The sequence below is a fragment of the Tasmannia lanceolata genome, unplaced genomic scaffold, assembly GCF_043159265.1.
Source record: "Tasmannia lanceolata isolate RefF3 unplaced genomic scaffold, GAP_Taslan_0.1 ptg000008l, whole genome shotgun sequence".
NCBI lineage: Eukaryota > Viridiplantae > Streptophyta > Magnoliopsida > Canellales > Winteraceae > Tasmannia > Tasmannia lanceolata.
The window spans coordinates 6,311,772-6,338,268 of NW_027518685.1; the positions used below are offsets into that span (position 1 = coordinate 6,311,772).

The 26,497-nt window shown below is 40.4% G+C and overlaps 3 protein-coding genes and 1 non-coding gene across 7 annotated transcripts; 2 read left to right on the forward strand and 2 right to left on the reverse strand.

Annotated features, from left to right (window-relative positions):
- Positions 1–871: 871 nt before the first annotated feature.
- LOC143882493 (3'-5' exonuclease-like) lies at positions 872–1,537 on the forward strand. The gene has a single exon (XM_077385971.1). The coding sequence runs from the start codon at positions 872–874 to the stop codon at positions 1,535–1,537; it is 666 nt and encodes a 221-aa protein (XP_077242086.1).
- A 4,360-nt stretch (positions 1,538–5,897) lies between these two features.
- LOC143884115 (xaa-pro aminopeptidase P) lies at positions 5,898–11,686 on the reverse strand. Of its 2 annotated transcripts, none has more exons than XM_077387514.1 (3): positions 11,525–11,684; positions 11,288–11,436; positions 5,898–6,253 (listed from the first exon to the last, which is right to left on the reverse strand). In XM_077387514.1, exons 1-3 carry the CDS (start codon positions 11,634–11,636, stop codon positions 6,167–6,169), a joined length of 348 nt encoding a protein of 115 aa, XP_077243629.1. In that variant the 5' UTR covers positions 11,637–11,684; the 3' UTR covers positions 5,898–6,166. The 2 variants fall into 2 exon arrangements, with proteins under 2 accessions (XP_077243629.1, XP_077243630.1); XM_077387515.1 differs by lacking the exon at positions 5,898–6,253 and adding an exon at positions 7,515–8,650 and having other exon boundaries at positions 11,525–11,686.
- A 2,470-nt stretch (positions 11,687–14,156) lies between these two features.
- On the reverse strand, positions 14,157–14,228 carry TRNAG-UCC (transfer RNA glycine (anticodon UCC)). Its single transcript has one exon. It is a non-coding gene; the product is annotated as a tRNA-Gly (tRNA).
- Positions 14,229–14,317: 89 nt separating this feature from the next.
- LOC143884117 (putative pre-mRNA-splicing factor ATP-dependent RNA helicase DEAH2) lies at positions 14,318–24,632 on the forward strand. Of its 3 annotated transcripts, XM_077387516.1 has the most exons (7): positions 14,323–14,953; positions 17,772–17,968; positions 18,143–19,227; positions 19,941–20,066; positions 20,685–20,923; positions 22,759–22,877; positions 24,205–24,632. In XM_077387516.1, exons 1-7 carry the CDS (start codon positions 14,681–14,683, stop codon positions 24,329–24,331), a joined length of 2,166 nt encoding a protein of 721 aa, XP_077243631.1. In that variant the 5' UTR covers positions 14,323–14,680; the 3' UTR covers positions 24,332–24,632. The 3 variants fall into 3 exon arrangements, 1 of the variants encoding a protein (XP_077243631.1); XR_013252742.1 differs by lacking the exons at positions 22,759–22,877; positions 24,205–24,632 and having other exon boundaries at positions 14,318–14,953; positions 19,834–20,066; positions 20,685–20,707; XR_013252743.1 differs by lacking the exons at positions 22,759–22,877; positions 24,205–24,632 and having other exon boundaries at positions 14,318–14,953; positions 19,840–20,066; positions 20,685–20,707.
- The last annotated feature ends 1,865 nt before the right edge of the window (positions 24,633–26,497 follow it).

Consider the following 26,497-nt stretch of genomic DNA (forward strand, 5'->3'; position numbering starts at 1 on the left):
AATATAAAGGAAACCCTAGAGTCCACCCATTACAGACTCTTGTTCCTTAAATAAGCCCACTAACCTTATTGGGCTTGCAACGGGCCCACACATATTATTAACCCATTACCATATCCCTTCGAACGTGAACACACATGGCTAAGGTGTCCCAAGCTCAAAACCTTATTGATCACCAACCATATATGAGCGATATGGATTACTCTTTACCATAGTCAAAACATTCTCTACAATCCGATTTTACAAAAACTAAAAACATGTACTATGTAAGTCCGAAAAAGTCTTACACAGAACACAACCTAAAATACAAACCGCTTAAACCCTAAACAAGATAAATTAGAAAGATGACTAGTAGGGTAAAAAAACTCAACTTTCAAGTTTTCGAGATACAAATAGATAGATGGTAAGAACTCAACTTTCAAGTTTTGAAGATTTGCCAGCAACAATGGTGGCTGAAGGAGGAGGAAGATGACTAGTAGGGTAAAAAATCAAAAAGGTGAAAATGGAAAAGTAAAAGAAGAGGGAAGAAGGAAAAAATAAGGTGAAAACGTTTTGTAAATGGCAAAGGGCATTTTCTTCCAGCTTTTACTGCCATTTTTTGGTCCCCCGTTGGTAACTGTTACAGAAAGAAAGAAAATGTCTTCACTTTTAGAGCTGTAAAGAAAGAAAGGAAATGTCTCAACTTTTAGAGCTGTAAAGAGGAGAGTGAGTTACTTAGTAATTAAGGAAGCAGCCGAGACTTTCATCCCACTTTCTCTATTCCATCTTTTGTTCTCTTTCTTAATAATCTTCCCCATTTCTTCCATTTCCCACTTGTGTTTAGTCTCTCCACTGTAATCCTTCCAGTCCTCCAAAACCCAACACCATTACCACCATGTCGTTGCCCCCAATCAGCCACCACTGGACAGGTCTATTACCACCCAACACCCACGATTTTTACACCGTCAGATGCTTTGGCCGTGGAATCCTCACCACGGTAACCAACACCGCCTCTGTCGTCAAAAGCTGGCTCTCTGAAATCGGACGCATTCACCGCCGCCGCCTTCGCCATCTCATCGTGGGCCTCGACATCGAATGGCGCCCAAATCACCAACGCAATGTTCAAAACCCCGTCGCCATCCTCCAACTCTGCGTAGGCCATCGATGCCTCATCTTTCAAATCATCCACGCCGATTACATCCCCCAATCCCTCTGTGATTTCCTTTCCAACCCTGATTTCAATTTCGTAGGAGTCGAGATCAATGCGGATGTGGAAAAGCTTATGAGAGATTACGGGTTGCCGGTATCGTATACTACAGATCTACGGTCTTTGGCTGCAGATGAGACTGGGATGAAAGAGATGAAACGTGCGGGATTGAAGACTCTGGCTAACTCCATTCTTGGGTTTGATGTGGAGAAGCCCAAGTCGATTCAGAGGAGTTGGTGGGATAATTGGAACCTTTTCCCCGATCAGGTTCGGTATGCCTGTATCGATGCTTTTCTTTCGTTTGAGATCGGGAAGCAGTTGGTTATGGGAGAGTGGTTGAGAGATGGGATTTAGTAGTCGGGTTAGTTATTTGAAGGTTCACTGGAGTTCATGGAGAAATGGGTTTGGATCCTTTTGGCTTAAAATTCGGATTGCTCATATCGATGCTTAGGTTCTTCGTTAGTATGCTTTCCCTTCTTTTTGAATGGATAAATAGTATGCTTTCCTTTCTCTCGTGTTGATTGTGTAGGTTGGTTGTGTTTCTGATGGTGGAAAAAAAATGGTAAAGTGGACGCTTATATGTGTTCTTTTTTGTTACTTCTAATAATTTCTTTAGTTGGGAAGCCTCCCACTCAAATTTATGCCATCGGTGGCAGAATTTTTGGGTTGCTCAGAGACTTATAGGTGCCAAAGAACATGGCTTGTTTTGGGGTGCCATGTCATCTTTCAAGAGTTTGTTTACATATTTTGATTCAAACCACTAGGAGACTACTTGCAGTCTCTTCCTTATGGCCCATGTGGAATGACTTTGCCCCCTTACCAAACCCACATGAATAAATAAGGTTTTTTGCTAGTAAATTCTTGAGATTTAGGACTCCTCCCATTCTCACTCTCTATCTCTCTATATATATATTAGGGGTGGAACTCGGGTCGGGTTGGGTCGGGCTAAGTCCAACCCGAGTAGCCATTTGCTCAACCGGAACCCGACACGACCCGATTTTCAAATCGGTCGGGTTGACCCCCCTTTAGGCTTTAAGCCTTTTTAACATTTCTAACTTTCCGTCTTTCCATGTGCCTTGAAAACTTAACAAACAAGTAACGTGAAAGGGGGGATTTTAATATTTTATGGGTCAGAGGGATAATATCATTCCTTTTTTAGTTTTTTTTACTTTTACTATTTTAGGTAATGTTAAAAGTAAAATAGAAAATTAAAATTTTTGAGAGGGAAAATCAAAAAGGCAAATTTTCAACTTTCATTTTAAGTATATTTATTATTTTAAAAATACAAGTCGGGTTTCGGGTCAGATCGGGTTCCCGACACCCCAACCCGAATTCAAATCGGGTTGAGTTTTTCCAACCCGAACCCTACCTGGATTTCGGAAAACCCAACCCGACCCGAGTTGCACCCCTATATATAGGTAATGACACCCTTAATGGCTCCTTAATTTGGTTATAATGACACTTCGCACTAGAAAACTACTTCAATAGACAACTAAATGCTACTTGCCAGAGTATTCTATGAGGAGACCACTTCACTGCTATTACACATGTTGACTACTTCAATTTTATTCACCCCTACTTTACATGGTAACTACGTGGGCAAGCAACCATCATGAATTTTTTTTCTTCCCTGGAATATTAGCTTACCCAATGTTGGAGGCTGGGAGAGGGATAGATAGGAGAGGAATTGACTGAGGAGAGGGTAAGTATAGCCTTAAAAACATGGAAACAAAGGAGAGGGTGTATAGCCTGAAAAACATGGAAACAAAGGAGAGGGTAAGAATAGCCTGAAAAACTAGGAAACGAAAAACTCTACGCAAAGGTGGGGCGCATGATGTACGTTTCTTTTTTCCAGAAATTATTGTAGTGCCCACTTCATAGGATGTTCCAAACCCTTCATTTGCCGGACCACATCGTAAATAGGCTTCTATCTCTAGGTGTCAAACGGGCCGTACCAGCACGGCATGATACTTCTCGGCCCAACGTGGCCCGAGGGCCAGGCACGGCACGGCACGATTTGGCCACGGGCCGTGCCGGCACGTGGATAAGTTTGAGGTTAGGCACGGCACGGCCCACGGCCTGCAGCCCGTATTGTGCCAGGCCGGCCCGGCCCGGTCCAGGACAACAACCTTATATGCTCACTTTTTAACTAATTTTGCCATGCCGTGCCGCGTGCTTAAACCCACAGCCCTGCACGGCCCATGACTTCTAACCCAATTCCATCCAACAACCGGACATTGAAACAAATAAATGTTTTAGATCATAGTTAGCAAAACTCCCTTTTAAACGGCGATTGTTTGAAAAAAAAAAAAAAACTAGTTTTAATGGTGTGCCGTTTAAAACTTTTACAACTAATAAAACTCCGTTTTAAACACTTTTTTTGGCCAACTTTCCAATTTTACCCTACCATATTTTGTAAATGACAAAATTCTAAACACATTTTCTTGTGTTTCCGTATTTTTTACTACGTTTTTTTAACCAGTACCGTATTAAACTCAAATTTTTGCAGTCCCCTTGTTTTTGCCCAATAAACCACCCTATAAAAACTTCGTTGTTGACTTTTTATGTGAAAAAAGTCTTTTTGTAATTCAAACTTACAATGGGGTGTTTCTTGTCATTATATGTATGCTTTTGGGCTTTTCATTCAAATTACTTGGGCTTCCCTCCAAAAAGACTAAAGTCATGAGAAAACTTTAGTCCTAGATGGGAAGTGTGAGATGATGAGAGTGGTCATATATATACTTTCACTCTCTTAGCCTTGTGAATGAGCAAGAGGTCATGGGGATCCTACGGGCACGGATCGCCCACTTGAGTCCGGTGGGCTTTTGATCTTACCACACACGCTCGCCGCCCGGCCCGGCCGGCCGCGCCGCGTGCGTGGACCTAAGGCTTTTCTTTTTATATTATTTATTTTTTTCTTTTAACAGTCAAGAATTTATTTATTTTATTTTAACTCTTTTTTACTGTTTGAGATTCCTTAATCGTGGTTTAGTGACCGTTTGAAAAACGTCTCCCACGCACTAAAAGAGTGCGACGTTTCACCCTAACGTGTCGATTACCTTTCTATAAAATCGGTTTTAGAGAAAACAGAAAGATTTCCTTAACGGATTCTTCTTCTGCTCTTTCTCTTCTCTGGTTTTCTCTCTGGTTTTCTGCTCAAGGCTTTTGGCAAATATAAGGGAGTTCTTAGGCATCCGGGCTGCGTGAGTGCACACCCCTGGAGTGAGAGTTGTTGTATCCTTGAGGCATACACCGAGACGCCCATCTGCACCGTTGATTCGTCATAGTGGGGCGAGATTTGCCTTAAGGACAGCGAAGATTCTTCGTGCCTCAACTCGATAAGTGATCTAACGATTTCTCTTTTTCTTTCCAGATTATTATTGCAGAAAATAGTATTATTGATCTCTGTCTTCAAGTTGTGAGGTTAATTTGTTATAAGGTATTCTCGAATCCTAAATTACAGATTTGCACATCAATTTTCTAACATCCATTTGGGTTCTTCCACGCTTACATAATAGATAACGTTCTTCCTATTTGGCATCACTCGAGAAGGTGTTTGATCACCCCAAAGACTTGATCGGAGGCTTGATGGCTTAGGATCATCCGATCAAGGTGATCTTAACAACATTTGGCCTCCTTATAGTTGTCGCGAGATCTGGATCACGTGACACAGGCAAAAGTGGAGCATAAAGTGACTTTCTTTTTAGAATTTCCCTTGTATATAATATTTAGGCCATGGGATTGAGCCTCTAGCTCATTGGTAAAAGTACTTGTTCCTCAACCAAGAGGTGGGGGGTTCCATCCCAGCTTAACTACCACACAAAAAATATATTTAGGCCCTCAAACAAGGAAAAATCAATCATATTTTGAGTGGAGTTTTTTGTTTCATCATTTTTTAGGCTTTTCTTACCCTCTCTTCACTCCGTCCCTCCCACTCTCCCTCACCATTGGATAAGATAATGCTCCGAAAAAAAAAAAAATTAAGGGTAGCCAAACATGCCCTTATATGCAAATAATTTCAGAGGTATCCAAAGAGGCCAAACTGCATCAATTGAGGTCCACTGCCAAAACAGCAGCTTGAATCCAAGGAAGCTTCAAGCTGTTTGGATACTACCATAAATTATTTGCAGATGGTGTTCTTCGCGTATAAATATTATACGTAAATAATGGTCGTACTACCTATCAGTTAGAATGAAAACAAATCACATAAGTTCACAAATCTTTCCAACTATTACGTGAAGATTTTGAGTAAATCAACAAGGAAAGACTTGGAACATTTATGGTTTCTTAATTTCTTTGTATCCCCACCAAAATCAGTTCATATTTGTGAATAGGATTAGGAGGGTACCAAATGTATCAGCTGATATCTATAGCTGGAAAACTGATACAGTGTTAGGGCATATGCAACAGATCAATATGCAACGAGCCAAATCCAGACCTTCTCATGGTGGCCTCTTCTCAACATGATTCAATAAAGCTGGGCGGAACCCAAGACGCGCCCGTACATTTTGCAGGCTCTTGATCTGATGGCCAGGATTGTCTAATTAGAGTGGATTTCGGGCCACTAGCAACACAAGATGGGATCCAACAAGAAAGACAGTCCATCTGTGCAACAAAGCGCACCATATGGGAATCTAATACAGACTAGGATTGATTACTTCCTCTGGGTGATCATGGTTTCAACTTCTCATTCATTCCTTGATCAAGAAATCAATATTAGAAGTCTTTAAGCTCGATTAAACTTAAAACAATTCCAAATAAAAGTTAGAACACAATTACTGAAAAAGTCAGTCATTCTTAAATTGTAGTATCCACCTCCACGTCATATCAGAAACTAAAGTTAAGCATTTCTTCTCTTTCTTTTCTGTACTTCTTCCGATGGACCAACATAACAAAACTATTTTACCTGAGACAAATAGCTAGTACTCACAGCCAGCTAATACCATCCAGGTGGTTTCAGCATATGTTCGATTGCACCAAGAGCTAAGCAGACTGAGGTTTCATTAGGTCGTCTCGAGGCCTCCAAAGTCCAAGCCTGTATTTGTGGGTATACTTTAGAATCAATTTCCTCTGCATCAAAATGGAAATGTTTCAGGGTAGTTGTCCTATTCTTTCTTCAATATGAAACTTGACGCATCAAATTATTGTTATTATCAAATAAGATGGTCCAAGGAAAGCAAGAGCCAAAAGAAATGACTAGGCCTATAAACTTCCTATATCCTTCCTTCACACGGGAAATAGACACCCAAGATGATTGATCTATGAAGAACCTGACCAATCAAATGAAAGATAAATCATGCACAAGATTTACCGGCCCTTACAAAAAAAGTAAAGAAGTAGCACCTGTCGTATGGAGCTTGAGTGCATGCTCACTGGATATAGTTATGGTTCATAAAATGAAATCATAATTTCTAGTAAGTTTGTACATTCTTGAAACACATGATGCACAACAAAGAAATGAAAGCCGACCAGCTAGCATGTAGGGCTTGCAATTAAACCGGTGAAAACAAGGATCTGCCCTGCCTGCCCCCGCACAGGGTGGGGATTCCCCGATTTAAGTGGGCACGGGGATTTAAAAAATTCCCCGACGCAGGGACGGGGATGGCTCTGGCCCCGCCTCGTAATCCCCGTCTATAAAATTACATAAATATCCCTATATATCTTTAATATTACGAAAACACCTTATATAATTATATTTTAGATTGGAACTTTGGATTCTTATTTAATAATTATTTGATTAGATTAAAAAAAGTTGAAATTATTATTATAGCATGGCGGGGAAGGGGAGGGGGAGGGGAATTTTTTCCCGTAGTGAGCAGGGCGAGGACGGGGCAGAGATGGGGATTAGATTTTCCCCGCAGGGTGGGGATGGGGATTCCCTCCATCCCTGAAGTGGGGACGGGGCGGGGACATGGAATTTTCCTTGAGGCGGGGATGGGGACGGGGAATGCAACGTCCGGCCCCGCCCCATTGCCACCTCTACTAGCATGTTACAGAGTACACAAAAAGATACAAAAAGCAAACTTAAGCCATTCAGAAAAGAAGTCCATGTGAGTCAGTTTTTGTAGTAACAAATGCAAGGACTTCTTTCATTTCCAAGTGAATTTGAGTATATTTTCCAGTGTTACTCTGACATGCATAAGCCTCTTCAGAATAGCTTCCTTTTACCCAACACTGAGGTGTTGTCGCTGCACCCCCCTCGCACATCCTCTCTATTTTTTTGGCAAGAGTTCATTTAACAAGTTTTTGACTTTAACTCTGCTTTCCGTTGGGATAATCAGGAAATTCTTCAAAGCAATACTTAAAAAGTCATAAGTTTGATCATTCAAAATAAAAAAAAGTCACAAGTTTGTTTCAAAGCTCTACAAAAAAGAGCTTTTGAGTTAATATAAATACAGGGAAAGAGGATAGAACAGAAAAAGAGAGATGAGAAAGCGCCACTGATACACAATGACTACCCAATCTTTCCACAGCCTCACCCATGCTTCCACATATATGTTACAAACTCTTAGTCATATCTCTAATAAGATCTCCAATACCTAATAATGTTACTTAGTCTCTCTGGGGTACAAGTGAAATCGTCACATCCAGCAAAGAGACATAAAAGTTCAGAGGTCAATTTTATCTTTTACATTTCATAATGACAATGAGGACTGCATTAAGTCCTTTGGTGATAAGTCATAACATTGTAGTCAAGGTGTTCTGGTTGAATGGAGTTCTCCTGGTCATCACAAAACTCGATTGTACAGTCTTGTGACTGCATATCACTAACCATGTATGTTTTACTAAAATGCATTATTAAAATACAAAATGAGCTACTCTCATCATGAGCACAGCAAGCCAAACTATGCAAACTAACAATAACTCCATGTTACGGTGAAGATACTATCAGCATTAGTTACAAATTCTATCTAAGAAATAACATGTAAAACACGTAATGTAATCATATTTATTATCTATCTTATGTAATCCAAACACCTTGAAACAGGTGGAAGGTGTTCCATGTGTTCAACTAATTAAGTTTTTTAACTGTGAAACAATGAACCTGTGTCTAGCACATTAATTCTAGCATTTCAGACAAACTTGAATAGCATAGAACACCAAGCCTTCTATGGGCAAGTTTATAGGGCAAATTGAAATTGTCTAGAATTTTTTTTAATATAACATAAAACTTTTAAAATGAAAAGGGAAACCAGAAATGCAAGGGAGGTGCAGAATGGCCCCGTGAAGAAGCAGAAACTACACAACAGAAAAAGAAAAAAAGCCAACTCACTACTTAAGCGAAGCTAACTCTCAACACAATAAGTGCTATGTGCGATGTGTATATATGAGGGTGATAAAAGACTTTCCAATGTACAGTTAGCTAATTTCCACGGCCCGCCTATGTTTAGATGACTACGAGAGAATGTTGACAGAATCACCTTCCACATGGGGATCCACTAAGCTCCTCCTTAAAGATACAATGAACTGCATGGAGAACGCAAACATTAGCTTCACTGGAATCGAAATCACCAATAAATGTGCTTTAATGACCTCTCGCATCTCAATCCTAGAGACTCCTCTAGTGCCAGAGGAGGCTGAATGCCTTCTTGAATTACCATCAGAATTTAATTTTGGGCAATTCGGGGGGATGGAGAGGAAAGAGACCATATAGCCTCGGTTTTATCCATTCTTGGACAGCTGCAAATCACTTCCTTCCACTTACACAGTATGCCATTAACCAAAATTCCCCTTAATTCTATCTAGGGATGGCTAAATGGACGATAGAAAGCTTGCTTAATCATCAATCACCTATGATTGGAACTCTTACCTCAAAAATCACTTTATTATTCTAGCTGCACACGCACGCGCGCGCGCGCACCCGCGCACACTCGCCCACACCCCCGCCCTACACACACACACACCCACCATCCTCACCACCACAAAGGGTGCAATGTTCCAAACAATATCCACTGTTTGATAATAATTATAGGATCATTTTTCTTATTTGGGAATATTTCAGGTGCCTAAGGATCATTGATGGTGTTGTAAGGAGAGAAAAATGCCAACAATGCATGGCTGCCCCATTTCTATGTAGTAAACCCGGACTATTGGTTCATGAAGTAACAATCTAAGAGCTCGAAGACAAGAACCACACGGTTCACTTGTAGTTTGCTGAACTATGAACTAAAACTTTTGAAAGAATTTAAGCCCTCAAAGGCAGGTGGCCAATTCTGATGGCAGGGCGGGAATTGAAGGCTTTCCGCGATTCAAATGGCTAGAAAGTCCTATCCTTTTCAGGGTCCGTTGGTATCTGTGATGCAAATGAGGCAGAAGCTCAGGCTTTGCTGTGGGGTTTAAGATGGTATGCAACTGCTAGATTGGAGCCCCTATGTATAGAAGGGGACTCCTCTAACGGCATTGCTTGGACCTGCAACAAGACACCAGGACCATGGAAAATAGGGGTCATTATTGATGAAATTAGAGATTTAGTCTCAGCCTATGATTTGTGGACACAGACACGAGTGTCGCGTGTGGACACGGACATGGAGTGTCGGACACGGCAAACTCCAAAAAGTTAGAAATGGGTACATGGCTAAAATAGAAGGTACATATAATCATGATTTGTGGATATGGATTTGTGTGCCGAGTTTCAACACGGATATGAGGTATCTGACATGGCAACGCCTAAAAATTTAGAAATAGTGTCACACTCATACACATACATACATATAAATTTACTGACACTTCTAGCAGTGCACTTAAAAGTGTCTAAAGGAGTGCCGACATGTGTGGACACAGGTGTCGTGTCGGACATGACACGACACATGTGTCGGCAATAAATTTAAAGTGTCGGCCAAATCATAGGTCTCAGCCATCAACCCTTCTCTACAACATAAGCTGAGATCAGCGAACGATGAGGCTGACAAGCTCACAAAAGAAGGAACGGACAGGGAGGGTGAAGTGCTGGTCGCTGATCCAGTTATCTGTATTTTTAACTGTTTTTTGTTTGTTACCGACTTACTGTCCTCTATTTCAAAGTGACGTGCTGGAAAATATTTTACAGATAAGTTTTGATCAGTGGGACATCTTGTCCCCTAGGATGTCTTTGTTATTTGATGTCTAATAAATTGTTACCTTTATCAAAAAAAAATGGCAGGTAGCCAAAGCTAATTGCAACTAAAGCTTGAGTACCCACCACATAACTTTGATTGGAAAATTGTAATAGTAACTATAATGATAGCACAAGAAAACATGTGTTTCTCCAAGTAAAGGTTAAATCTAGATTGTCTACTCTACCCCAGTTGCTACTTGTCTTATCTGTTTGTTGGAATACTGTTAACCAACTAAAACCCCTTCAAAGGCTCTTCTATCAGCCAAACCCCCATGTATGTTTTTACGCACATGGAGCCTCCCCAGGCCTTTCAAACAATTAAAGGGTGTAGCTTATTTATGCCTCTTCTCGAAAGCACACATTAAACTAAAAAGAGAGTCACCTTCCTTTTACCCTAGGAATCACAAGCCGGGAAGTAAAGTTGAGAAAAAATGGCGTTGAGCAATCCCAAGATCGGAAACTTGACAGCCATATGTAAACTCTAAATTAAAGATTTGAGTAAAATTGGATCTTCACTCCTTAGATGATCAATATGATCAAACCATAGCAGCGTTATTTGTGCAAAGAAATAAAACTTATTGGCATAATTATTGAAAAACCATTCTAACTGTAGATACTAATTACCAACCCATCTGAACAAAATATCAGAAGATAATAATAGACAATGACCAAGATAGAACATAAGCAGCAAAATGGCAACTAATCTTTCAGATGAAAGAGTTTAATTCAAAATTTTTAGAGCATTAAAGGGGGAAAAAATTTCAAACACTTGTTCTCCGAATGTGCTGTTATTCGATGCAGATTTGGGAATTAAAGTACTTCTTGGGTGCATTTCGACATACAACTGAGTTGTAAATTTGGGCCTTTTTTATGGTACTTTAAATTCTTTGCATTTCCCCTTATAATTTTTTTTGAAATGCAAGCAATATGTTTATCAAATTCTTCTATGTCAAACCCACATCAAACAATTCGAAAACCAAGAAACATAGAAAGCAAAGCGATTGAATTACGTGTTTGCAGGGGATGCCGAGTTTCTTAAGCTTGAGAGTCCTGGTGACAAGAAGCTTCTGAAAGTCTCCAATCTCAGTCTCGAGCTTCGCGACGTGAGTTTCCACGCCTTTTCCTACTCCGTTCAGGAATTCCGGAATCCCCACCTTCACTACAAAGCATTTCCTCCGTTCAGTGCCTTTAAAAAGAAAGATATAGAGAAAACCCAAAAACCCTAGAAGTTTGAACTTTGTACTTACCTATATAGGAAGGATTAGATTTGGAGAAGAATCTGGAGAACCCAATGAGGGATTGTTGTGGTGAGAAAGTGGTTGATTTGTTTGAGAGGAATTGCTTCCAAGCCATCGCCATGGCTGCTGCACCACACCTCGCTCCCCTCTGCCAAAGCAAGGAAGTATACGATAACTGCTCATCTACAATTTATAGTGAGTCCCACCAAATTGGTAATCAAAACCGTTGCTGTGCTGGGCCCATGTGGATAGAGCAATACCCCGAAAATCTCCACCGTTATATCTTTAGTATCCTGATTCCTGGTCATCTGATATGTGGGCCCCAGTGTATGCTATAAATTGTTATCTTGTTTTTTAATATTTGTGGACCCGACAAATCGGAGGGTGACGATCATTTGATGGGTTTTGGGGACATGTCTCATCTATAGCGGAGCACCTTAGATAAATGGCCTGGATCATTGGATAGGTAGAAGGGTGGCCATGAGGTTATTTAAAACCTTATAAATATAAATGCAAAATATGAGCGGGTAGAAGTGCAATCGGGGGCCTACTTGTTCTATGAATCCACACCATTCATCTATCAGGTTTTGCTATAGATGGCCATGCATCGAAATTTAGTCTCATTGGACGATCCAAACCCTCCAATTGGATGGTGGGAAAACATGGAAGTGGGCACTAATTTCATGCCCGTTGCATAGTCCAATGGGAGTGGATTTTTATGCCGGGTCCATCCATAGCAAGGCCTAACAGATGAATAGTTTGGATAATACTAATCGTCCAATTTTTGGAGATTCTATATTATTGTTTGGATAATACATGGGTTCTCTTCATCTTCAACTAATCCTAATCTCTTGATCATGGGTGATGAATTAGACAATTTTTAGGAAAACGTTAATAGTTAAGGCAGCTCCCAGGAATTTTTTTTCCTGATAAATCGATGTCTCCAAGTGGTGAGAGAGGGGTAGGGCCGTAGGGCAGTGGGAGGAGGAGGGAGAATAGATAGGGCATTGAGATGAGCCTCATTTGTGGCTAAAAATCAGGAGAAGTGGATCCTATTTTTAGTATAGGTCTTTGTTTCTTGATTTTTAGCCACCTCTCATCACTTGGAGACACTAGTTTCCATATTTTTAGTCACTCCACCCTCATCTCAACCTAGAGATATCGATTGATCATGAAAAAAATATATGGTAGCCAAGCGTGCCCTAAATATCTGTATGAGTTTTTATATGGTGTCCACATGACAGGAGTGTTGTATTTTACAAGATATAGTGTTACTCACCTTGTTTAAATATCTCAACCATTCATCTGTTGGGCCCAATGTAAATAGGTTCTGCCTTAGAAATCATCTTTATAGGATGATCCTACTCCTCCAATATATAAAGGGGCGGCACATAGCCTCTTCATATAGGATTATCATATTGAGATGATTTTTGGGGCACAACCTATTTACATTCAATATTGAGATGATTTTTGAGGCACAACCTATTTACATACAGGCCCGATCGATAGTTTGGATCTTTGACCAAGATGGGCTCTACTTTTCAAAATGTATTTGCTATTTAACTTAACACATCAAAAGCCTCTGGACTGATGGAAGGTGTTAGGCTGTAGGCTTTAAACTTGCCCTGTACCAAGTTGGGTCCCACCTAGTCCCTTACCTAGGCAGGCCGCACTTAAAACCGTAACATTTGACCATGCTTCAACATTCATTGTCCTCTTGAGCGTACTTTGTGGCGGCTTTTACTCCATCGATTTTTCCAAGTTGCTCTCAGCCCCTTCGCAACTATTGCTCTGGTATTAAGTGTTAGGTATCTAACCAATGCAATTACTGTTGGAACCGCTTTAAATCTGTCCATACCAGGTCTTTTATAGCCTCATACTACGCATGCCCCCACTTAGGACCATAATAATATGCACACCATGCAATGGGTGGGGCACACAATTTACCTCTTATTATGATCAGGGTGGGTCCCACATCTCCACCCTGGACCGTGCATAGGTTGGGGCTCACCATTTAACACGCGTCCATCGTATAATTCTTGTTCATATGATATCTGAAGATTTTCCTTGTGTTGGTAACCATGAAAATTATTTTTTCTTAGAAAATGATTTTCCAAATGTTTGTTAATGATGTTTTAGGTCAAATTATTTCAGCTAAAAACTTAAGTGGTGCTAAACTGAGGGGCGCCATTGCAAAATAGGATGAAAGGGCGTCCGCATTACCAAAGTGCATTCCGAAATGGGGGTGCCGTTTCATTATACTCTTCCAAGGGCACCCTTCAATTTAGCATTCCGAAAAAATATAATCCAAAATGCTGACTGAAATAACGTTTATGGGTTAGCAAATCTTAGGAAAAAATAAAGAAGGAATGATAGATGCAAGGGCCCTCTTCATGCAAAGCCCGGAGAAGGGCCCTTGAGTATATCCACGTAATTTTTAAAATCGGTTGAGAAACTGAATTCGGTTGCACTTAATGACATGGATCTACTCAAGGGCGCTTCTTTAGCCCTTGCATGAAGAGGGCCCTTGCATGTATCATTCCTCAAAAAAAAAAAAAAAAAAAAAAATCAGGGACACGTGAACACCAAGAAAAAATGAAAAAAGAGAAGAAAGAAATGAAAATTGAAAAACTTTCATAGTTGCGTCTGCCGGGAGTCGAACCCGGGTCTATTGCTTGGAAGGCAATTATCCTAACCGTTGGACTACAAACGCATCTTTTGTACAAATCTCGTTTTGATATGTACTCCTTGAAAGAATAGATTATCTCAGTGACTCAGTCGATCAAAAGTTTTTGTGTCCTTTCTTCACCTCTTTGTATTCCAAAACCTAATAATAAGTCTGTTTTCGAGTCTCTGAGCTTTGAGAGAAGGGACTCGAAAATACAAATCCAGGTACAGGAACATCAAAACCCTCGGATTGTTGTCCTTGACTATCATTTCGATCTGTTGTTAAAAGCCTCGTTCATGCTCTATTTTTCTTCCTAGGGTTTCAGGAACTTTCTAGGGTTTGATTTCATTCACTGTGGCAGAACCCTAAAAAAATATCAATTCGATTCCTTTTAAGTAGATTTTGTAGCTATTTTCATTCTCTCCGAGCTCATTGTTCTCCGCCCGATCTTCTCTGCTACGATTAGGGTTTCTTGTGATTTTTCTAGGGCTTCTACAATGTCGACGGAGAGAAGGAGAAAGGTTAGCTTGTTCGATGTGGTGGACGAGACCTCAGTCTCGGCCAAATTTATCAGACTAAACGGATCTTTTATTGGCGGCACGAATAATAATCCGTGGAATGGACGACCTTATTCTCAGCGATACTTTGAAATTCTTGAGAAAAGGAAGTGTCTTCCAGTGTGGCAGCAAAAAGAGGAGTTCTTGCAGGTATTGAAGGGGAGCCAGACCGTGATCTTAGTTGGCGAAACTGGTAGTGGGAAAACAACTCAGGTCAGTGTAAATTTAAAACAAAAAAATCAGATTTGAGCGTGTTGGTTAGGTTGAATTTTCTAGAATTGCTTTCTGTTTTGATGGTAATTCAATTTGTTTGGATTGGATATCATAGTAAAGTTGTTGAGTTTCAAGGGGATAACTTTTTTTTTTTTTTTTTTTTTGAGATGGGGATAACCCAATTTTTATGGGTTTGATTTGGTCTGGAGTTTGGATTTGCGTCATGGTTTCTGGCATCATCATTCTATTTAGGATTGAAATTTTCATTTGCCTTGATTCTTTTACATGTACACAATTATTCCCAATGGATTAACATATGTAAATTATTATGCAATCATTCGACAATGCACTGACAGTTGGTGTCACTTAGGGCTCATTTGGCTACTGTGAATTTTTTTTTTCCTGGAATATTGGCTTACCCAATGGTGAGTGAGGCTGGGAGAGGGATAGATATGACTAGTGTTTAAAAATGCGAATGCGGCATGGAACGCGGCCGAAGAAAATCGGAAAATTGTAGTCGACTTGGGACTTAGCACGACACGGCTGAGTACTCGGTCCACACGTTCATAATTCGTGAGAGTCAAAGGGGTTTTTATTCTTTGTTGAGCAAAATGCGGAACGCGGAAAAGGTAAAAGGGAGTCAGCTTTGAGGAGTCCATAATGACACGGGGGAGTTTTAAAACTATGGATATGAAAAGGATTAAGCAAGGAGAGGATGAGAAAATCCTGAAAACCCAGGACACAAAAACCCTGCCCAAAATATGATCGACTTGTTCCTGATTTTTAAGCCACTTCTCACCCTCTACTCATTTGTGCCCTCTCAAGTCTGCTTCTCCCACCTGCACTACCCCACTCTCACCAATTGGAGAAACTAATTTATCATGAAAAACTTTTCATGGTTGTTAGACATGGCCTTAGCTTTCTATGATCGAAACAACAATTTTATGCCACGGTTAATAGCTACTTTTTTTATTGGAGAGCCATTTTCTAGCAGCCCACTACATTGGATAATTAGTTACACCTTTCAACAGATTAAAATGGGATTTAATTCTAAATGCTAAGAATTAGAGGATTAGAACTACCTGATCTTAAAATTGAATTTCGATTCAATTCTCTTCATGCCCTACTTTCAATCAATCCCACTCATAAGAATTCTAACCTCTTCTAAACTAACCAGAAGTCTATCAATGATACATTACTTCATCTTCTGCCATTTAAGGACTAGAGAAACCATAAAATATTTTCTGTTTCTTTCAGTTGAAGTGATCCCTACCCTTGGTATTTTTTAGATCCTAGCTCTCTGGCTGCTACCTTGATATTTTTAACCAAGGGAGACTTCACCACAACTTGTATAATTTCTGTATCTAAATCCCCCCCTCCCCACCCACGCACCAACCCCAATCATAAATAACCTTCTAGAAAATGTTATCTAGCCTCCCAATGCCCCTCCAAAATCCAGACCCACGCTAGGCTCCTATATGAGTGCCCGTCACAGGCTCTTCACAGAGAAGTTTATTTATTTCCAGTTTTTGTGTCTGGAATTAAATCAATAATCCACATATTAATAGTAGGGAAGGGCTGTGCTTGAATGATACATTTTATGATCAACTGGCATTCCTCTCATGAGACAAATGGTATTAACATATATATATTGAGTAATTTCCATAATCACATCTTCTATTGCACAGAGCGACAAAATCAGAGGAGAAAGGGGTTTTTTAGGTGACACATGTTTATGTAACCTGTAACTAAAACTATTTTACATTTTTTTATTGTTGACCTGCCATTTTATATAAAATCGGAAATCCATAGTGGTAGAAGCTCTGTTGATTTTCCATAGGGTGTTCAGTGGCCCCAAATTCTGTCAAAATGCATGTCCTGAATCCGAGTTTGGTTTGATACCTGTGGATCCAGCTAGCATGTTGGTCTGACCCATTGCCACCAATATTTTGTTATCAGCCCATTCACGGGCCTAGTATTTGGTCCTTATTGTTCTATTTCAATCTTCGCTGCTATTAGTTTCATTCCATAACTCAAATGTTTCTGTTCATCTACACTGAGGTCTACTTAAAAAAAAGGGCGGCCCAGTGCATGAGGCTCCCGCCATTGCGGGGTCTGGGGAGGGCTAGATGTATGCAACCTTACCCCTGCTTTGCAGAGAGGCTATTTCCGTGACTCGAACTCGTGACCACCAGGTCACAATGGAGCAACCTTACCATTGTGCCAATACACTGAGGTCTATTAAAAAATTGATCGTTCACCTTTTTTCCTTCTCCAAAACGTGAGCATGTCCGTTCTTAAGAATTTTATATAAAGGGCGGCCCAATGCACGAGGCTCCCGCCATTGCGGGGTCTGGGGAGGTCTAGATGTACGCAGTCTTACCCCAGCTTCGCAGAGAGGCTGTTTCCGTGACTCGAACCCGTGACCACTAGGACACAATGGAGCAACCTTACCGTTGCACCAAGGCTCACCCTCTTCTCTTTCTTCTTAAGAATTTTATATTTGTTTAATTAATTGAATGCGACATCATTTCTTTGAACTTTGATTCACAATTATATCATTCCAGTCTTTTAATATGTTTCAGAACTTAAGAACTATGTGTATGTGAATGAAAGGCTATTAAATTCTTAGGTATTTATTTTCATTTTTCCATATATCACATATTTTCATTAGTTGAAATTATTTATGAACTGCACAGTTCCCATTGCCTCAGGTTATATATTTTGTAAGTATTGGAACTGATATTATTTGATTGTTGTTTTAGAACATCTATACTTGATAGCCCGGACGTTTGACGGGAGTATTGATATTTTACAGATTCCTCAATTTGCTTTGGAAGCCGGTAGCCAAGACGAAGTTAACAATCGCAAGATGATTGCTTGCACCCAACCCCGTAGAGTGGCTGCAATGTCCGTTTCCCGTCGAGTCTCGGAGGAGATGGATGTGACAATAGGCGAAGAAGTAGGATACAGTATCCGTTTTGAAGATTGCAGTGGTCCAAAGACCGTTCTGAAGTAAGCTTGTGTCTGTGCAGCTGTGCTACACATGGAAACCTCCATTTTGATACTGAATGTTGGGTGTTCACTATGTTTCTTAATGCCTCATTTGGTCTTGGCATGCATTCAGTATTTCATGCTTAGATCCATGCTTTATTTATTGCACTATTCATTTGTTAAAATTGGTTACAGGTACTTAACAGATGGTATGCTTCTTAGAGAAGCAATGACAGACCCACTTTTGGAGCGATATCAGGTGATAATTCTTGATGAGGCTCATGAAAGGACTTTGGCAACAGATGTTCTCTTTGGTCTTCTGAAGGAAGTACTAAGAAATAGACCTGATCTGAAACTAGTTGTAATGAGTGCAACACTTGAGGCTGAAAAGTTTCGAAGCTATTTCAATGAAGCACCACTTATGAAAGTTCCTGGAAGACTTCATCCGGTGGAGATCTTCTATACGGAGGAACCTGAGAAGAATTACTTGGACGCGACAATTCGGACAGTTGTGCAGATACACTTATGTGAACCTCCTGGGGACATTCTTGTTTTCCTTACTGGAGAGGAGGAGATAGAAGAGGCTTGTAAGAAAATAACGAAAGAAATTAATAATATGGGTGACCAAGTGGGGCCTGTGAAAGTAGTACCTCTGTATTCTACATTGCCTCCAGCTATGCAGCAAAAGATTTTTGAGCCTGCCCCACCTCCTGTTAAGGAGGGAGGGACTCCTGGAAGAAAGATTGTAGTGTCAACCAATATTGCGGAAACTTCTTTAACTATTGACGGGATTGTCTATGTGATTGATCCTGGGTTTTCTAAACAAAAAGTTTATAACCCAAGGGTGCGTGTGGAGTCTTTGCTAGTATCACCAATATCGAAGGCAAGCGCACATCAGAGATCAGGTCGTGCTGGTAGGACTCAGCCTGGGAAATGCTATAGACTTTATACTGAAAAAAGTTTCAATAATGATCTTCAGCCGCAGACATACCCAGAAATACTGCGTTCGAATCTTGCAAACGCCGTCCTCACCTTGAAGAAGCTTGGAATTGATGATCTGGTCCATTTTGATTTTATGGACCCCCCTGCCCCTGAAACACTGATGCGAGCATTGGAAGTCTTGAACTATTTGGGTGCCTTGGATGATGAAGGGAACTTGACCAAATTGGGGGAAATCATGAGTGAGTTTCCCTTGGATCCTCAGATGTCCAAGATGCTTGTTGCCAGTTCTGAGTACAATTGTTCCAATGAGATCCTTTCAGTCTCTGCCATGCTCTCAGGTGCATATAAAAATTCTGTTGTTTTGCGTATATGTTCCACAACTTTTCAGGTCTCATCCAAATCTTCCACATGGATGTAAGTCATTTGAGCAGTTCAAAAAAATTTCTGTTTCCACTGAAATTTTGGCCGAAATCATGTAAAATTTCGGAAAACAATTTTGGTATTTTACAAGATTTGAGTGGAAATTTCCGCCGAAATTTCTGTAATTTTGGCAATTTCAGTGGAAATCTTAAAATCTCGGTGGAAATTTCACTGAAATTTCGGGTTCAGGTACTTTCGGTGTCAACCCTGGCCGAAATCCGAACTTTTGGCCTGAAAATTCAGATTTCGGCCAAAATTTCATACCATCGAGCTGTTCACGTTGAGCCACAATGCAATGATACATTTTTTTTATCATGAGATGTTCGTGTATTTGCTTGTGCATGCATGCATGTATGGGTGAAAAATACATGTCCTAGATCGTGCATGTGTCCAAGTACACATGCATGTGTTTGGAACTGTTTATTTTACCCATTTAGGCTGTCATCAGCAACTATCTTGTTCAGGCTTAGATGCCAATGGTCAGCATGCATCATAAAATTTCTTAAAAGTGTTGATGCGGATAGTTGCAGTTTCTCAGTATTCTATCATGAAGCAAATGGTCTCGTCTCGCCTCTATGCATCTGCTGACCTACCGTGGGCCTCGTCTGTGATAACTAATTTCTTTCTTTAGTACCCAATTGCTTTCTCCGGCCTAGGGAGGCTCAGAAAGCTGCAGACGAAGCGAAAGCTCAGTTTGGACACATCGATGGGGATCACCTCACACTTTTGAATGTGTATCATGCATACAAGCAGAACAGTAAGTATCCAATTCTGACTGTATTGAGAGTAGTTTTTTATTTATTTTTCTTTGGCCCTGTTTGGTTTGTGGGATTTTAGTGGAAGAAGTAGTCAAAGGGGAAGGTGACAAGCATGGAAGTTGTGTAGGCTTGTCTTGGGAAAAGATTGGTAGTCAAAAAGGAAAAAATGGTAAGCTGTTTGGATGCTAGAAGATGTGTGGAAATTTTTGGGGTGTCATTATCAAAATGAGGGTGGAAGAGAGAGAGAAAGAAAGAAAAAAGCAATGATTATATGAGAAAACAAATTCCACTCTTTTTCTCATGTAAAAACTCCAAAAAGGAGGTTTGCAATTTGAATTTTAGTGGAAGGGACAAGTCTCGCCACATCAGCGCCACCTAGGAAAAACTGGAATAATTATGTCCCCTTGATGTTGGGTAGTCAAATGGAATTTGAGCACAAATTTGGCAACCAAACATCTTTAGGCATTTCATTCTCCATCAAGAGCCCAGCCGTCTCCCACTATTTTTGCAACCAAACAGAGCCTTTATGTTTTTTTTTCTGATAACAACTGGTATTGAGAGTAGTTATGTGTTATATTGTTTTGATATGCAATATGTTGTCTGAATGTGGATTGCAGATGAAGATCCAAGTTGGTGTTACGAAAATTTTATCAATCAAAGGACGCTGAAGGCTGCTGATAATGTACGACAACAACTTGTGCGCATAATGGCAAGGTTCAACCTCAAGCAATGCAGCACAGATTTCAACAACCGTGACTATTACATCAACATAAGGAAGGCTATGCTGTCGGGGTATTTTATGCAAGTAGCTCACCTTGAGCGCGCTGACCACTACTTGACTGTGAAAGACAATCAGGTTTATGTGCTACTTTGACCCCTTTGTTTTCCTTCTTGTCCTCCTTTTGTATTCTTTTTGAGAATTTCTAGCAGGGCGGGCAGGGAGTGGCTGCCATGGCCCTGACTCTCTTCTGTTAATCCTCTTACCATGTTCTCTTTCTTGTTTATAATAAACGGGGATTTTATTTAAAAGACGGGACAGTTAGAAATGAAGCAGGGCTTGCCAGTCCTCATAGCCTCTCTATTTACAATTCTATCGCATAATTTTGCTCATTGGCTTCCTTAGAATTTGTAAATAAACCATGTATATTACCTCTTCTCATATCTATCCAATTTACGGCGTTAGGTACATCTTAGATTCTTTACCCTTCATTGACCAACCTGTGATATTAGATGAACCACTAATTACCCATAGCTTCACTGCAAATTTGTTGCAGAAGATCTGAGGCCTTGTAAGAATTTGTAACGCTTGTTTTGTTCAAAATAAAAATAATACTAAGCCTTGTCCTTATTTGATTCATTGGTTCTAATAGTCCAAAGATTTTTCTATGGTTAAAAAAAAAAAAAACAACTATTTTCAAATGGGAGTAATAGCTTCACAACTTATCCTCATTTGATGAATCATCTCAGACATCAAAATTGATCTTATATAATGAGCAAGAAGTAAGGAGGGAACCCGCTATAGCGAAAGTGAAATGTAAAATTACCCTCAAATGGTTGCCCCTCCAGTTGGTTAGTTTAAACTCAACTTTGATGGCAACTCCAAAGGAAATCCTGGTAGGGCAGGCATTGGATGAATTATTAGAGTTTTCCATGGATGGCAATTGATGTCGTTCTCGGGTTCAGTGGGAGAATGTGATTCAAATGGGGCAGAAGCAACAGCTCCACTGTTGGGGCATAAGTTGGTTTGCTTAGGCTCGGCTTGGACCACTGATTATAGAAGGAGATTCTACTAACACTCTAGCCTGGGCATCCGGCAAGTCAACAGGTCCTTGTCCAAATCATTAAACATTAACTCCAACATCAAATTAGATTTGCAAATGAAGAAGGTTGACAAAAGCAGAGGCTGATAAGGAGGATGTGGAAGTGATTACCGCAAGGATTGAGGCAGGAGGAGAGGCGTGGGGTCGTAGCTGTAGCAATCAGAGGTTGACACTGCCAGTTGTTGTGTTGGTGCAGGTGCTGCAATTTTGCTCATTCCTTGTTTCTGTTCTGTTGAGAACGGAAGGGTTAAAAACATACTCTTATGAGCAGGGAGAGAGGGGTAAAAGCAGAAGGAAATGATTAAATATAAGACTCTCTTGGGCTGGAATAGGCATGAAATGCTGGACTCTTTATGGGTGTGGCGTAACTGCTGTTCACATGAGGGATACCTCGTCCCCATTGTTGTAATACAGTTATTGCCATCTTAATAATGCTATCTTTCAAAAAAAAAAAAAAAAAACTTATCCTCTTATGATTTCTTACAAGGGAAGTAATATATCCGCCCCTTTTGATTACTTGGGACACCTAGCAGCAGTGTACGCGGCAATCAGCCCCATTGAATCCTTCTGACATGAAGTACATCAGCCCCTCTGCTGTCCTTGATACACTGCTGCTGGATGTCCCAAGTAATCCAAAGGGGCTGATATATCACTTCCCTTACAATTCCTCACACACTGGCAGGGCTTTAGTTTTCAAGAGAGCTCCCATCAAAGTTGAGTTTGGTGTAGCAATCCATCTAGCTTACTGCTTAGCCCTCTCACATTTGGGGTGGACTCTATCCAACTTTGATATAGATCTAGAAGCACAATACCCTAAACCATCTTATTATTTTTTTTGGTTTATTTATTTTTCCTTTTTTCTGCATTGCAGGTGGTCCACTTGCATCCTTCCAACTGCTTGGATCACAAACCGGAGTGGGTCATTTACAACGAGTATGTCTTGACAAGCAGGAATTTCATTCGTACAGTTACGGATGTTCGTGGGGAGTGGTAAGTTATTGCTTCTCAAATATGAGTATGTGCATGTTTTCCCCACATGCCCACTTCATCTGTGTATGTTGTACAAGATTCTGAACCCCATGATTCATGCTTGAACCTTTTTTCTGAAACATTGGGAGATGTTGAACTTTCTTCTTCATTCTTCATGGACTCATGAAGCAGGATATGCTGTTATTCTGGTGTGTTTGTTGGGTTACTTATCCACATTGTTAGAAATTTAAGTTTGCATGTTCTTACATGTGAATGCCATTGTTTATTGTCTCCTCATTCTTGAGAAGTGCAAAGGTATCATGGGCTTGACACTGTTCACATGATTTCAGTAACTGGCCAACCAGATTCTGGATAACTCCAATCGAACTAATTGTACTTTGATTTTTGCATTATGTTCATTTCTGATGTTTAGATCCTTTTGCAATCGTTCTCCGGAGCAATTCTGCACTTATTTTCGCCTCATTGAGCAGCTTGCAGCTAAAGTTGTGGGATACATGAACTGTCTAAATTTCAAGTCTCCAGAATGGAACGCCTTGAAATGGTGGAGTGTCAAGTATCCGACACTTTTGATGATGTCATCCCGACACTCCATAAGTGTTCAGGAATGTCATGTTTTTTTCGGAGCTGTCCAGCACTAAGCTGGCCAAAAAACTGGGGTGTCCAGGCAGTCAAGAATGGTGTTTGGCAACAGAGCCCACCTCGACCTTTTAGCTGAATCTGCACTTACTGAGCAAGATTTCAGGCAGAGATTGCGAAGTGGAACATAGTTGCTTTCCCCATTCCACTTAACTCACTCCGAGAATCTGGTTTCTGTAGTGGTTGCCAAATGCAACCTTAAGAGATGCTGAAAATAGTTTTGGCAATCTTATTTCTGAATACTTCTGCTAAACCTGATACTCTTTAGACGATCATTCCTTCAGCATGCTAGGTTCATCCGAAGTCCTAATTGCTTCTGTAGGTCTTTGGGTGTTCAAATAGAAGCACTGTGAAGGTTATCTGTTTATGGGTAAAGACCTTTTATTTCCTTGTTTTGATTTGTTATGAAGAGTCTTAAAGGCTGTCACATGTGTTTGAGCCTTCAAGGTTGTTTTTCTCCATTCTTACTGTGTAGTTTCATTGTGTTCTTAGTGCGATGACTAATTGAGTGGGGACGGAAACTTGGAATTACTTTGTTTTATGTAGAATACAGAATAATATTTGTCCATTTATCTTGAAATATCTTTTATTGCAAGTGAGATCATGCAATATTGACTGCTCAACAGCGTCTTGTCATGTTTTTGTTCTTAGATGCAATGTATAAATTCCATTTTGTTCGTTGTCGTTGCAGGCTAATCGACATAGCACCACACTATTATGACCTCGTCAATTTCCCCTCGTGCGAGGCGAAGCATGTTCTTGAGAGGCTGTACAAAAAGCGTGCGAGAGAGATGGGGAGTAAAAACAGGAACAAATGAAGTTCTACAGCTCGTTCCTGTAAGTCATATTTAGAGCATCTGCTATTTGGGTCTGCTTGGAGACATGTCCCTTTCTCCCCTTCAAACACTCCTCACTGAAGATTGATGAGTGCAGTTGTGTGTGACTTCTCTAGTGATAGACGAGGCGAGGTGTCTTCTCTTATTGTATTGGACCAGAAAGTGATTCAGTTGCAATTTTTGGAGGGTGTAAGTGTTCTTTTTTATGCCTCCAATTCATGTATTTGACATATGCCTTGACTCATAATACTTAATCTCAATGTCCCATATGTTGGTCGTGCTCTGTCTGGTAGCATAGAAATTACCCACGGTTTTGGGAATGGTACACGGTTGTCAGAAATGTTGCAGTTCTTCCTCGAGGTGGTTCTACTCCAGTCGCATTCTCTATTGCAAGTTTAGCTGATGATAACCAAGACCAAGAAAACATGCTTGTTGGGCTTACTTGTATTCCAACATTTTCTCAAGACTTTCATGGGGATGATTGTGCATCATTCTTGTGCTCAATCCTTTGATCATCTCTAGGTCATTTGCCTCAATAGTTAGCCGCCTATAGGAATCCTGAACCTTTCAACCTCACATGGTAATTTGCCTCATAATTTATCGCTTGACCTAGAGAGAATCAGCATCATTGGGCCTAAAGATTCACTTCATTATGTTGGAACTATGGTGAGGATCAGATAGATGATCTGCACCAGTTTGGATCACATCCTAGGCAGAGCCAAGAGAGGACGCTCACCACTGAACTCCCTTCAGACCCATGGTTGAGGTTGCATCCAATTAAGCCTAAAACAAATTTTACACCCATTTTTTAAGTGGAAAAAGGGGCCTAAAATTTGTGCTATGCCCCCATTTTAATCGTCCAAAGACATGTAACAAAACCTCAAGCCAATTTGAGCCAAGTTGCCACCGTTGGAGGAGGGCTTTTAGGTGCAGAATGTACAGTAATGTTTACAAGTGTAGGTACTTTCAATGCCCCCATTTTAATCGTCCAAAGACATGTAACAAAACCTCAAGCCAATTTGAGCCAAGTTGCCACCGTTGGAAGAGGGCTTTTAGGTGCAGAATGTACAGTAATGTTTACAAGTGTAGGTACTTTCAATGACTGCATCTGTATTTAAGAGCTTCTGCACCTTGAAACTGCTAAGAAATGGATCTATGGATCTACTTCCATCTTCTTTTTGCAAACCGCTATCCTTGTTCAATTGTGCATGCTCATATTTGTTTCCGCTCTCATTTTATCAGTTCGTCACGGAAACAGCCTCTCTACAAAGTAGGGGTAAGGCTGTGTACATCTAGCCCTCCCCTGGCCCTCCAATGGCGGGGGCCTCATGCACTGGGCCGCCTTTTTTTCACATATGATAACATGCACCTTGTTTCTTTAACAATATTAAAAGGGGTTATTATAGCCCAAAAATATTCAATTCACAACCTAGCTGTATAAATGAGGAGGTAATCATCAGTTGAGCAGTAAAGGAAGCAGCGTGATCATATAGTTTTTACTTGGATTCGGAAAGCCATTCCACCACGTTGGGTTGCCAAAATAGCATTGGACTCCCCTCTAACTCCCTAGGATGTCCCATGCAATAAATTCATGTCAGTTGAGGTGGATTCCTTGTCCTCTCCATATGACTTTTAAACTAAATTCTCCCGAAAGCAAGGAATTTTGCTTGAAATTTCTAGGGCATGATGCTCTCTCTCTCTCTCTCTCTCTCTCTCTCTCTATTGGAAATGGCACCCCAACTTATTCTCGAGTATATGCCGCACAACCAAATACTACTTCCACTATTCTTCGAGGTAATTCTAGACAAATCAAATACTTGTCTCATTCCTGTTGACTTCTTATTCCACTACTCCCCGAGCCACCCCCGCACAACCAAACATAGCTTATGAATACCATTTGTAGGACCGTATTGGCATTCACTTGTTTTGAGAGTGACACTTACTTTATTATAACATTTAGCAGCTAATTAAAAATTCATATTTTTACACTTTTTCAGAATTTTTACCCTATTGTCTGTCTTTTGCTAAAAATAACTGCATTTTCACCTCCTTATGCCTGTCTTCTCCTGAAAATGACTTCCCTTGCAAGAAAAGTCAAACAAAAGTGGTGGAAATATCATTTTCATGCCATTAAAAAAACACTATCAT

Excerpts from the sequence above, each read along its gene's own strand:
- LOC143882493 (XM_077385971.1), top strand. The coding sequence starts at position 872 with ATGTCGTTGCCCCCAATCAGCCACCACTGGACAGGTCTATTACCACCC.
- LOC143884115 (XM_077387514.1), bottom strand. The coding sequence starts at position 11,636 with ATGGCGATGGCTTGGAAGCAATTCCTCTCAAACAAATCAACCACTTTC. Across the intron at positions 11,437-11,524 it reads ATCTAATCCTTCCTATATAG|TGAAGGTGGGGATTCCGGAA; the intron begins GTAAGTACAAAG and ends AATGCTTTGTAG. Across the intron at positions 6,254-11,287 it reads TCGGCATCCCCTGCAAACAC|AGGAAATTGATTCTAAAGTA; the intron begins GTAATTCAATCG and ends ATTTTGATGCAG.
- LOC143884117 (XM_077387516.1), top strand. The coding sequence starts at position 14,681 with ATGTCGACGGAGAGAAGGAGAAAGGTTAGCTTGTTCGATGTGGTGGAC. Across the intron at positions 14,954-17,771 it reads GTAGTGGGAAAACAACTCAG|ATTCCTCAATTTGCTTTGGA; the intron begins GTCAGTGTAAAT and ends GATATTTTACAG. Across the intron at positions 20,924-22,758 it reads TGACTGTGAAAGACAATCAG|GTGGTCCACTTGCATCCTTC; the intron begins GTTTATGTGCTA and ends TCTGCATTGCAG.